Source organism: Pygoscelis adeliae, unplaced genomic scaffold (genome assembly GCF_000699105.1).
Source record: "Pygoscelis adeliae isolate BGI_AS28 unplaced genomic scaffold, ASM69910v1 Scaffold61, whole genome shotgun sequence".
Taxonomy (NCBI): domain Eukaryota; kingdom Metazoa; phylum Chordata; class Aves; order Sphenisciformes; family Spheniscidae; genus Pygoscelis; species Pygoscelis adeliae.
In genome coordinates this window covers 1,700,398-1,713,783 of record NW_008824010.1, presented here as the reverse complement: position 1 = coordinate 1,713,783, position 13,386 = coordinate 1,700,398, and the positions used below count along the sequence as shown (strand labels likewise).

General features: G+C 39.7%; 1 protein-coding gene across 1 annotated transcript in view; it reads right to left on the bottom strand.

The window, feature by feature from the left end:
• The window catches only part of OGFOD3 (2-oxoglutarate and iron-dependent oxygenase domain containing 3), a 48,084-nt gene that overhangs the window by 29,543 nt on the left and 5,155 nt on the right, over positions 1-13,386 (bottom strand). The window contains exons 2-5 of the mRNA XM_009326486.1: positions 8,188-8,263; positions 7,179-7,221; positions 654-718; positions 28-84 (exon numbers count right to left, since the gene is read on the bottom strand). Coding sequence (XP_009324761.1) covers positions 28-84; positions 654-718; positions 7,179-7,221; positions 8,188-8,263 — 241 coding nt within the window. The remainder of the gene's footprint in view (positions 1-27; positions 85-653; positions 719-7,178; positions 7,222-8,187; positions 8,264-13,386) is intronic.

Below are 13,386 nucleotides of genomic sequence, written 5' to 3'. Positions count from 1 at the left end.
CATTCAGCAGTTATTGAAAATCTTTACCGATATAATGCAAAGTCCTCTTCTGTGAAGATGTCTTGAATTTTGTCCCCAAAGTACCTGAAAAATTAAACAACAGTCTAAAAGAGGAGTTGCTGAATCAGACTGCCACCTGTGCTTTACCCACAATCAATAAAACACAATACAAAGAAATCCTACAAATGCTTTTTAGTGTGATGCTGCCAAAGCATTGCTCTAAGATTAAATGTTAAAAGATTAGAGGATCAAGGTGCAGCAACTGATAATGGAATTCCCCAGGCGTGAAAAGAGTCCCCTCCCACATAATGAAACAAGCACATGGATTCAAGTTGTTACGAGTTCAGACTACTTAATTTCTTCCACTGCTGGCTGACTAGACTATAACTGTGAAAAAATACTGTTATTTACCGGTGCAACAACAACTCTGAAAATAAAGGTAATGGGAGCTTTCAAAGAGCCCAGTTCAACAAAAGATCGTTTTTCATGGCACAAAAGCTTTTTAACTGGTCATGGAAACTGTGGTGAATCTAACCAACTTCTACAGTTTGTCATTACTAACCCCAGCCCACAGGGCTTGAGAAATTTGAAAAGGCAATGAGCACTGAAGTGTAGGCTAACAAGAGAGGCAGCAAGCCACAGTCCCATTTTACCTGTACAGATTAACAAAATGCTTCCCCAGTGAAAGAGCTCCAGAATGCAAGTCCAAAATTGATGCCTGGGAAAGGAAACAAAAAAGTAGGAGAAAGAGCATGAAAAGGTTTTATCATTATTTAACTGTGACCTTTAATAACTGTCCCAAGTTGGCTCTCACTTTCCACAGCCTCCCAAGTAAAAATATTAGTTTCTAGCATTTGAGTTCACAATACTAATGCTTACTTTACAACTACAAACCTCCCTCAGCTTGCTGTATAGATGCACAAAAGATTAAGGGACTATGAATAAAGCACAGGACTGCTATTCCCGAGATTCAAATCTGACATACAGAATTGCCGGAGTCTTCCTCCATGGGCTAGGGGTAAGACACCGTGTTCCTGGATCCCTTCTTGAAGACATTTCCCTTCCACACAAAGATGACTAATTTTCCAATATTTGTGAAGTGCTCAAATAGCAGCACTAATATTTATCTTGCCCAACATTTGTTATTAAAACTTCTCCTTCACCATGAGTTTCTGTATGCTTCTCATATTTAATACGGCCATAAAAGTCTGTTTAAAAGAATTATAATTCTAAGGCTTACTAGAGCCAAACTTTCTTTTCCCCAATTTCTAAACCACTGTAAAAGAAAACCAAAGACTGAAAAGTTTTTACATATGAAAATTCAATCCATTTCTTCATCCGATTCAAGCAAAACACTTCTGCCGAGCTCCAGACCAAGCTAAAAAGATTAGTATTCAGATTTGCCAGGATGGAGAGCTACCTCTCAGGATTCTAAATTATTTTTCTAAATTGAATGAAGTACACTTTTGTATGTCCCTTGCTGTCCACAAAATACATGTTTGTTTTGCATCAGTTAAACAGTATTTAAAAATATGACTGCTTAGTAGCAGTCTTATTTTTTTATACTGGAAATATCAAGTAGCAACAGTTAATTAACCTGACCGGCACCAAAGTAATGACATCTTTGATATACAATATCCAGGCAAAAGCACTCGTCTTGGAATTTGGCATTTCTTGATGCACCACATACCATTCACATTATGCTAACAAAATCCAAATAATAATAATACCGCTAGGTGAGCTGCCTGGAAAGAATGATAACTTCCATCTTACCAGCAACAAGAATTTCCAGGCATGATTGGGACAGTACTGTTTGAAGCCACTTTATATCTCTACCCAAACACAGACAGGCTGGTGAATGAGCAGCAGCAAATCATCAGCGCACAGACATGTCAGAGCTGCAATGCCAGGCTAGCAACACAGCTTCACGTTCACCCCTAGTCTCAAAGCATTTTTCTCCCTCCTTCTCTGGATCATGTTGGAGGAAGGCACCCATGGCAATCTCTCAGCAAAAGAAAATTGCTGCAGGCTCAATTGCTCTGAGCTTCAGAGCTGAATCAGGGGAACTCCACTAAAGTCTCCTTTTAAAAGGGATAGTAACAACCTTCTTTTAATAAACCTACCCAAATCATTTTATTTACCCCTGAACAAAGCTTTAAAAATATATAAAGTAACGAGCTATTCAAGTGGACATAGCATGAGTTTTCAGACCTCCCCTTCCCACAAAAGTTCTCCAAAAGCTTCAGAGGACTGTTACGGAAACAAGTAATCTCACACTCATGCAAGAGCAGCTCTCCTAATAAACTTTACTCAAGCTTCAGAAATAAAGTATTTTCATGTATTGGTTTCTGGTTCTGTACAACAATCTAAGCTACAGCCAGAAGTAAAACCGCTCCCATGTAGCTTCAAAAATATGCTCGTGATCATGCTAAAGTAGATTATAAGGAGAAATAGCAGGACACATCTGAAAAGCTGAATTTAATTTAAAAACAAATTGCCTTTCAAATACTTTCAACATGCTTTCCAAAAGTACACATTCCTTCTCACTCTTCAAGCACCAGATGATTACAGTTGCGAAGATCCAAAATGACCAAATGAATCAATAAAAGACGCCCCCAAGAACTGTAGGTATTCATAGCTGAAAAGATAATAGCTACGATATAAAGCCTAGAAAAGCCAGATGAAGAGGACAGAAAAGGGAATCTGAAAAAGAAAGAATATTCTTCAGGGTTGTTTCAGACAGAGGAAAACAACTGATTGCCAAACATAGACAGGGACTTGATAAACATGAGCACAGAGCTATTTGTTTAACAGCTACCTTGGAAAGAAACTGAAACACATTTATTTTGGCCTCTGCCATTTCAGAACGTTTTCAGCATCATTTCCTACACTGAGAAGAATACCTTGGTGTAAGCCTGTGTCAACACCGTTACTTCAAGTTCAGCTATCTCATCAAGGGTCAGCCTGCAATTCAGGTCAGTGTTCCCAGGCTGAAAGCTCTACAAAGTTTATCTAAAGACGGCAGGAACACTGCAAACACACATACCCACACACCTATTTCCGAGAGATTGTTTAACAGAACTACCCCAATATCCTGGTTTACAGAACTTCTATAGAAAGGAAATTGAACTTCCTTTAAAAAAAATAAAGCACAAGTATATGTTCTTTTGGACCTTCAGTACTGTTAGCCCCACATTCTCCACCCTCTCACTGCTAAAAGGATTCAAAAAGAACATGCAAGTAATCACCGTTTCTCAGCATATGGCAAAAAGGATCCATTTCCCCATCTTGCAAAGCAAAGGCCCTGCCTTTGATCCTCACTAAAAGGGATTGCCAACCATTAAATATACATTCACTTCTACAGCAATTCCACCTTCTTCCTCCACCCTTAAAAAGTTTTAAGTGAGATTTTTAAAGAAAACTGCAGACACACTGCACAAGAGAGAAAAATGCAAAACTTATTTCTGCTTGTCTGCAGAGAAGCTGGCAGAGTTCAAAAAACCTTCCCCACTCCTCCTGTGGGAATGCTCACACACTCAAGCTCAGAAGAGGGAAGAGCAATGGAGGTTCTACATGGCCACCAATTCCTGGGCAGCACCAAACTGGCTGTCACTGCAGGCAGTCTTATACAGACTCTCAAAACGCTCCCACATTTAAATACCCTTCCCTACTTGTAGCGGGGCCAGGGTTACATTCTTAAGGCAATGCCTCTTAAAAGTTAGGCCGATTAATTAGGAGACACAAGTGTCACCAATCTAATTTATACATCACTCAGATAGCTGGAGTCACAGGTTATTACTGTGGAAATTAAATACAATATTTGGCTATGGTGTCCAGGACAAGTTTACACTAGATATAGATCAGACACAACCAGTTCCTCTCCAGCTTCCTAGAGTTAAGTCCAGATAATCAACCAACACGCAGCTCTAAGTAAAGTGAAAGACACACTGCCAAGCATGTCTTTCACTCCTCACAAGTACGTGTTTCCTAACTGCTATCAGGAGGCTAATCATGAAGGAAGAAAACTATGCAGCCTGTAGTAGAGGTATGAGATAGGACAAGTATTATGCAGAGGCTTTATCTTCTCCCTGGAAAATGCAGAGCTGACAACGTTTTGAGGACATCAGAGTTGGGTTGGGAGGGCAGAAAGCAGAATAAGGAGGGCTATCGTCTGCAGAAACACTGTTCTATGCATGGGTCGGTGGGCCTACATCAGAAACCCTTGTTTGGCATCACAGCTACGCAGATTGTTTGCTTCTCCCAGTGATTAAGAAATTTAATTTTCCCCTGCAAAAGGGAGGTGTAGGTGGCTACTCCTGCCGGTTTTGCTGCAACATAGGAAACAGACTGCAGCTGACCGGCTGCATCAAGGGATTTCTTTTCTGGGGCTTCTAAATAAATGCCAATAGATCTGATCGTAAATGAGTCATTTCATTTACACTGGAGAGATGATGTGACGGTAGCATCTACAAAGACGTGAATGAATGAGTCATGACTAAAGTGCTAACGCAAGCAGGGGTAGCATGCAAGAAAATATTAGGAAGGGAAGAAAGGGAAATGTCATTATCTTTATAAAGAAGAAAAAACCTAAGCTGAGGCAAACATCAAGAGAACTAATGCAATTCATGTTCTGTGAGTCAGGAACAGGGTATAAAACTATTTTACAGAGACAGAGACATACAAGGGAAAGCAGCATACTGGTGGAGAAGATGCTACTGTTTGGATTCTGTTGAAAGTTAGACTAGAAGATTACAATGGCCTCTTCTAGCCTCGCTCTCTGTGTGTGTGTAAATAAAAATAAATCTAGGAAAAATTACAAAGGAAGACAAGAAAGCAAGCTCAGCATGACAACTGGGGCATGACTCCTGGGAGATTTCAATAATTCAGATGTTTGCCAGGACCTTCTCAGCACAAAAGGATGGAAAGGGAAACAAGTTTTTGTGCTACACTTCAGTCCTCCAAGGAAGCAGAAAGGGCAGCAAACAAAGGAAGGAGAGAATTGAAAGTGTCACAAACTGCAAGTTTAGATCTTTAAATTATTAAGTTATACCCAGACACACAGACACAAATCCACTTCTGTGAATTCAAAATGTAAGAAGTATCACACACACACACAAAAAAAATCAGACATGTTGCTTAAAAAGAGGTTAAGAGGAAATCAGAGAGAATGAAGCAGTCTGCATCCCAGTAGAAATCTGAAGAAGTTTTATTTGGAATAGTGGAGAGTTCAAAGTGGCTAAAGAAAGAATTAAAAAGAATTAAACAGAAACAAGGAGTTATTTAAGGAATTTTTAAGGAACTAACTAGTCCTAGAACAACAGACATAATTGGACAGAATTATCCAAACACTCTAAAGCCTAAGAAATTTAAAGCAACAAGCCAGACCTAATCCCACAGCCTTGAAGCTTGAGAGGCATACAGGAAAAGCAGCTGTATGAAGTAAGACTTGAAACGTTTTGTATGCTATGTAGATAAGAGATTTGAAAAGAGGATAAAAGGCCCAAATGAAGAAAGACAGTTTCATCTATACATCATCATCACCACACATCCCGTCAGTATTTAATAATATCTGGGAGCCAAGATAGCACTACTGGGAGAAGATTCACTCCATGACATGGGGAACACAAGCACGCACATTGAAAAAGAGGAAAACAGCAGAACAGGGGAGAAAGAGGCATAAAAGAAACCAGGTAAAGAGACTGTATTTAAAGGCTTCTCCTAAACACAATCTCCCAGAAACACTGGTCACCTCTTGTTTTTAGCATCTTTCAGTGTTTATGCACTATTTTGGATAAGGCCTCAATGCAATACTACACAACTTTCTTCTTGCACCTTTTCCTACGGAGTAACAGCATGCAATAACTTTTTCACATTTACAGATTATGAGAAATGTGAGAAGGCTTGGATCAGAGCCCAGAATTCTCAATAGACATCAGATTTCTTAACAGACTTATTTTATTGCAGCAATAGAACCTTCTTTCCCCCTCCCCCCATTTCCCTCCCCTTTAAAAAGAAAACCTCACAATGATGCTTCCAAAATGATGTAGATGATGGGTTTATATTTGTCTGATACTCTGGCTTGTTGGCCAAGTAAGCCAGCTCAGGACTACTGCCCCAGCTCTGTGCATTGGGCAGCAAGTTCACCTCCCCTCATGTCTCTTCCAAGCTTTCTCCGTCTCAGCTGGACAGTAGCTTTCTGTGGTCCACATCCATTAAGCTGTGTTATACACTGCCCTTCTAATCCCTCTTTGTGGAAGTCTAATGAAAAATCACATGTAGGTGCCAAAAGAACAGGATAGGAAACCCACTTGACAGCACTAGAGACAGGAGTTAAGCCATAGGTCCCAACAGGCAGAGTAATCTAGGCAAGGTGGCAAATTATGCAACCACAGAACTGAAAAAAATCCAAGGGATCCTGACAGAACTGAACAGAGAACGTTAAATCTTTTAAATATATTGTTTCAGATGGGCAGCACTGCTTAAGTTTCTCGGGTTATATTTTTTGCAGGTCTTTCTCAGCAATCACAAGGACGATAAAGTCTTATTTTTTCATTGAAACCTTTCTCCTTGTCTGCTAATATATGCCCTTATTCAGCAGAGGCCTAAAGAAGTGGTCGTGTTTACAAACACTCAAGAAACAGTTTCTGTTCATACACAAAAACATCCTGAGAACAAAGTCGGGAGAAAGAAATTAAAATAAACGTGCTTGTTAAAGAGAAGTGGTTTTGTTTTCATTTTTAAAGAATATTCTTCAAAGGTCTACTTAAGACATTACATGGTATTTTTTGTCACTACACAAAACCAATCTTTACGTGATGCTGTGAACCACTGCAATTTAGTTTCAGAAGTCAAACTTGTGCAGTTCTGCTATAGTACTGTTTCCAGATGGAGAAGACTAACTATATAATAACTAAATTATATATACAAAAATACAGAATATATATATTATATATAGAAATAACTAAACCAAATAATAGAAAAATATGTCAACTGTATTGTAGAAGTCACAAATTATTCTGCTAGCAGAAGTATTAATGGGAGATAAAATAACTTTCCAAACAAATCTTTTCCAAGTCTGAACAGAAGGGAAAATTCTCCATCTCCTCTCACCCCAAAAATGCATTAATAATCTTGCCTTGGTAGTAAAAGAATGTAAAAAGTAACAGGACACTGCTCACCCCTCCATCAGATCCTCCCAAGGACAGTCCCCTCTCTGCTATTCTGCAGGCAAAACAATAACCTCAGATGAGAACTGAAGTCTAGTTACTTTGTCCTTTAATGTCATTATTTACAACATGTAACTCTTCATGAAGTGTTATTTGATGCATCAGATATAACCCGATTGAGTTGAGAAGGGAAGCTGCCATTTAGTTGAAACAATCTTGCAGCCTGCCACGAAAATAAGTATCTATGTTGCAGAACATTTCTGAGCTTGTAGCCCCCTTCCATAAATCCCCAAAACATCCCCAAAAACATTGTCTTTCAAAAACATTCTGGCCAAGTAAGATTAAACATAAAAAAACCCACATCTTGATTCTTAGGGGCAGTACAAATAAACCTGTACAATGCAGAAAGGCTGTATCAAAATCAGGAGCCCAAATGAATTTGAAATCACAGAGTGGCCGGCCCGACTAGTGAACAAAGCACTTACACAAGCTGCGTATCGCTTTGAGCGTTACAGTGATATTCCCCACTTACATGATTATCACGTGCAAATCACACTCGAAGAGGCTGATAACTTTTCTAACAGCATAATTTGACAGTGTCCCCTACTATTTGATTAAAACTCACCACTTAGTGTTCATAGCGGTCTATAGGGTCGGCACTAGCTCATAATTACCCAGAAAGACTCAGCTGAAAGGAGGCTTATATTGTTTTGTTCTGTTTTTAAAGGCCAAATGGAACAGAAGGCCAAGTGAAAATCCTTTAAAATTTATTTAATTCATTTCCCTTTTTTCTCTACAACACTCATGCCCCACAGAGCTAAGCAGACTCTGTGTGAAAGAGAACTGCCTCCAGTACAGCAAAAATAGAAAATGGCTCTTAAAAAAAAAAAAAAGTTTAGTGTTTTAACCAGTTTAACCCATCCTCCTTCAGCTAATGAGCTTTGTGCTACACCTTTAACACTGGCACGCTGTCATTAAAGTAAGTGCTCGTAAAAGGTGAAAGAGCTGAAAGAAAAATTACCTACGGATTCTTTCAGCTTCTTCCCTTGTGATTACTGCATCGGTCACACCTCTTCCACACTTTCTAGGAGTGCACCCTGGAACACAAAGAGGAACAGGAAAAAAAAAGAAAGATCATCTTTCAAACAAGGTTCAAAACAAGTCTCTATTAATATTCCCCTACTCCCCTTTCAGATTCACAACATTCAGAAGTGATACTGGCAATCTCAGAATATTTTAGTTTGCTTAAACTACAAGAAAGTTACATCTCCATTTTGATGTGTTTTGCATGGCAATCATCAGAGAGAAGACAAGCCGGCCAACGTCACTGTTGCTTCTGCACAGATTCAAGTCCCCAGGACTCATCTAAGCTACATCACGTTCCCTGCTATGGCTGGTTGGTGTAATTCAGGGGAGTTGCACCAACTAAGCTTACAAGTTATTTCCTGCTATGTCCATAATGCAATTCAACAGAATGGAGATGATCTAAAAGGAATGAATCTCAATGCTCAAAGTAGCACAGCCCCTGGAGATGGGGCTGTCATGCATGACCCAGAGCCTCCAGTGCTTGGGTTAAGCAAAATGCACAGCAATGCTGTGCCTTTAAAAACAAACTACTTTTCCTGTTGATCCGAAATTAATTCTTAGAAACCTTAAGTTTGTTACAAGTCTTTACAAGTCTGTTACAAACTTTGGAATTAAAATTGACTTACTGATGTTCCTTTGCACTTCTACCACTTCAAGCTAGAGAAGATGGCCTTTGTTTAGTAAGGCGATATCAGATGCATCTGTATCTCAATGTACATGCAGCAAGACAAATAGAGATTTTTCCCCTTCTTCCCAAGTGCAGTAGTGAAAACAAAAGTATCTGTTTATATAACTGGTCTCTGAAAGGAAGATGATCTTAGATGATTTCATCTCACACTATTCTAGCCTTCGGACAGGCAGGGCAAGAACTGGAAAGCTCAGCAGTGCCATGTGGATCTTTCCATCTCAGGCTGACAGTTCCAAAATCAGCCAAGATCTCTAGCAACTAACCCCCCTTAATAACCTCTGTCCACATACAAAATGTTTTCTATTACAGTCCAAGTAAGTCTTCAACTCAGACAAAGGTCCAGTACACACCACTCTCAGGTGCAATACACAACATGAAAAGAGTTCTGTCCCAAAACCAAACAGTCTCAACAGGATAAAGAAACTCAATTGTCCTGGAGAAAAATGAGATGCAGAAGACAAGACATACTTGGATGCAGACTGCAGTGGGCATAACACCAGAGCACCACCATGATAATAACCGAATAAAAAGAATGCCACTCAGACAGGAGTGAAATCACTACTTGTCAAAGAAAAACTGAAAAAAATTGGTTAGAACACAAACAGTTCAAGCCATAAAGAAGACACTACTAATAACAAGGGTTCCTGAATAGGTATAGGGTCTTTATGTAGTATCAATACACGCTGGTCCATGTATTAACACACAGAACTGAACTTAACTTATGTTTCAGTATTCAACCCTAAATCGTGCAGTTATTAACAGAGATTCCCATAGTCAAGCACTAAGAACCATTATATTTGTCCACTGAAAGTCACTGGAAAAGCAATGGTAACATAAAAAAGCAGTGAACTTGAACATTCCAACCGTACTGTCAGGAGAATAAAAGCAGCGTATTTCAGATTTTCTCAAACCCCTCCCCCCCAAACACAAGTCAAAAGGAAGCAAATAACATTCTGTATGGAGTGTCTATACAAATATACCTTGAAGGGCAGCTTTTTATATGAGACTTTGCACAAAAGTGTCTTGAAGCACACAGCTTGGACATATACGATAAAAAAGTCTTAAAATTCATTGCTAAGAAATCTAACATTTAATTTTAAAAGCTCATGGAAAAAAGCCAGCAGTAAGAGTTCCAGGTGAAGAATATATGAAAGTTCTTATGAAATTAGAAGTCTGGTCCACAACAGTCTTCAGGCAAGAAGAAGAAATAAGATCAATTCTGAGCCACCACAGACCTTGGGATGTCACACTTGGTACTTTACTGAGGAAGATCCATATATAGATGTAAAGCCACAGAGAAGTTGGGATGAGCGTATTTTCTGATATCTCTCAACACACTTACTGTTGCTGAACTAAGCTCCTCTTCAAGGATTATTTGCTCATCAGAACACAAGAGAGCCAGGGGGAAAAACTCCTGGAAATAAATCAATCAATTCACCCATGCAAGTCAAAAGCATCAGTCTGCGCTGATCAAAAGCAACTAATAACAACAATGACCACAGACTGACAGGAAGAGAAGTTTTGCCACAGCACGAGTACTTTGTAGGAATTTCCACTCCATCTTACTGGATATACCCTGACATAGCCCTCTAATTACACCAGCGTTTCAAGAAGAGAGAAAAGCAATGAGAAAGAAGCAATGAGAGAGAGACGTGTGGGTGAACGGGCTGAGTACTGACAACAACATACCAAATTATACACACTGTTTCCTTGCTTGGGAAAAGAAAAGTCCCTTGTTTGACATGTGTTTAAATCGAAGCCAAAGGCACCCACACCAAGGAGACTGTTTAAACACAGATCAAGAAAGGAAACCCACTTGACAGGAAACCAACTGGATTACAACCCTGATAATTCATTGCATTTTCTGACTACCCAGCAACAATTCACTGAAGTCGGCTCAATTCAGATTCCAGGAAGTGCACACTAAGTTATTTGAAGATGACCTAGGAAACCAGCAGTCTAAAATAATGCTAGAGATTACATTCTTAAGCATCCATTTATCAATGCCAGCACAGAACACAGCACTGTAACAAGAATGAACCAGAACCACTGCTCCCCCAGCTCACTTTTCTCCTCTTGACCCTGTGAGCTAAAGAAATGAGCAGAATCAAAACATACCATTCAACAGAAACCCTAGTGACTTGATAAAAAAAAAGCACCATAAAAATTAAAAATTCTGGCAACAGCCCAAAAGTGCTTTGCATATTAAAGAACAACACTTTGCAATACAGTACCAGCCCCAAAAGTACAGAATTCAAACCAACACAAACCCACAAGGGATTTATAGGCAGAAAGTTGTTCTAAGTTACACATTTGGGAGAGGAGGGAGTGGAGAGAGGGGGAGCTTCTATGCCATGTTTCAGGCACATTGTAGATATCCCCTCTGCAACCAGAACGGCTAGGCACAGTTTTTGTGGAAATTCTTGCATTTTTCAATCTCAATTCCAGGAACCAACAATTTGCAAGTTAAACACCGCAGATCTTGCAATAAGAATGCAAGCATTGGAAATGCTATATATTGGAGCACATGACCTAGCAGTTCTGAAAAGCAACAAGTAGTAGCCAGCAAACACTGCAAAATATTTCTTGTCTGCCCTAACAAAAACGTACACATTTTATGTTGCTGTGCCTTCAAGGCTCCATCATACATTCAGCAGTGGCAGATTAAAATCAGTTATTCACTTTTGAATGCCAGGCTGAAGAGCATCTCATAAGCCAATTGACAGGGATGAGACATCCCTGCCTCCAGGCTAGCAAATACTCACCCAAAGAGTGAGACAGATGGCTGAGGCAGTAACAGCTTCCAGCACCCAATTTTAAACTCAGATGCATTTAAAAAAAAACAGCCAAAGAGGAACCAATTTGGGTTCCCAGAACTGGAAAAATCCTTACCAAACATTTCATTAGTAACCATAAGATGCATTCAAAGATTTGCAGAACAATAATCATCAATCACAAATCACATAACATATACTCCACACTGTACCCAACGTTCTGTTGGGTATAAAGATGTCAACAATGTTATGAAGCACAAGTTTGGACACTCGCAGTACACTTTTTTTTATAGTCCTGTTTAAAAAACAAGATTAAAAAAGGCTGAGGTAACAGGCTGATAGAAAAACGAGATTTTAAGGCGTTTGGAGAAAGCTGAACACAGAAAAACAAGGAACCTCTCTTGGCTAATAGAGACAAGAAAAGGGGAATGACTTTCCTTCTGCCATTGAAAAGGTCTCTTTAATGCTTGAAAGGCAAAGAAAATTGTCTTAGAGATGAGGGAAAGCTGATGTCCAAGGAGAGAAGAGGTCGGAAAGAATAAATTCAAAGGAGAATTTCAATTCTCCAGGACAAACCTGTATAAATAGAGTTTCCTTTGTACAACATTCTGCAAAAAGGACACTAGCAAAGACTTCTGATTTCAGAAGAGATTTGTGCTTTCTATTTCCAGCTGCAAACAACAGCACAGATCTTACCCTTTTGGAAAGCTTGGTAGTGGAGAGTCCAGATTTGGCAAAACTACAGCGTTACCTCAGACAATTGTTACATGTCTAGGGTCTCTGACAAAGAACTGGCAAAGACAGTACTGGAAGCAGGCGGTGTTCTGAAGGCAACAGCAGAAGCTTTTCCAAACTGAGAAGAAAAACAAGAAAAGCATAGTCCAGCATAAAGTCAGTCAGGTACCAACAGTAAGGCACAAACACTGGATGAATGCTAAGGAAAAATCAGAACAGTGTTTGTTTGAAAACAATTTTAGCATTAAGAAATGTGTCATCTTGGTCTAAGAGAGCATGATACATGGGAGCACTGAAGTGTTAAAAGCATACTTGGAAAATCTGCGCTCAGGAGAAATTCAGTTTAGTATTACAAAGTACCGCGTAGCTTCCACAAATTTCTGCCTAGTAGACACAAAATCATTTACTTATCTAATAAGGCACTCTGCTTTGGATCCAAGTTTTTTCAGTCAAGGTGGAGGAGGAGCATACCAAAGCGTGCAAAAACACAAGTACTCCCTGTGTGTTCCTATTCAGTACACAGAAAACAGAATGTAACACAGGGGTCCAAGTGCCTAAACTGCAGCTTTGTCTTCTACTTAAAGTGGTACTTGCCCAAGCACCACACACTGCCGAGACTGCGATGATTCACGTGAGAAAAAAAGACCCATCATGATGCTCCCCTAATGCAATCCTTCTCAAAGCAGGACAAGAGGAGGCAAAGATTTATTGGATGCCATCCCCACAACCACACCAGCAGTCTAGGTGCTAGACCTTTTCCTCCACTGCTCACAGACTTCTCTGCTTTCCACATCCACTGATCTAGTCTCTGGAAAAGCATCTTGACAAAAGATGAGGTAAATGCTGAGGTACTTAATGCCTTCTCTGCCTCAGTCTTTAATACTAAGACCAGTTGTTCTCTGGGTACCCAGCCCCCTGAGCTGGAAGACAGGGACAG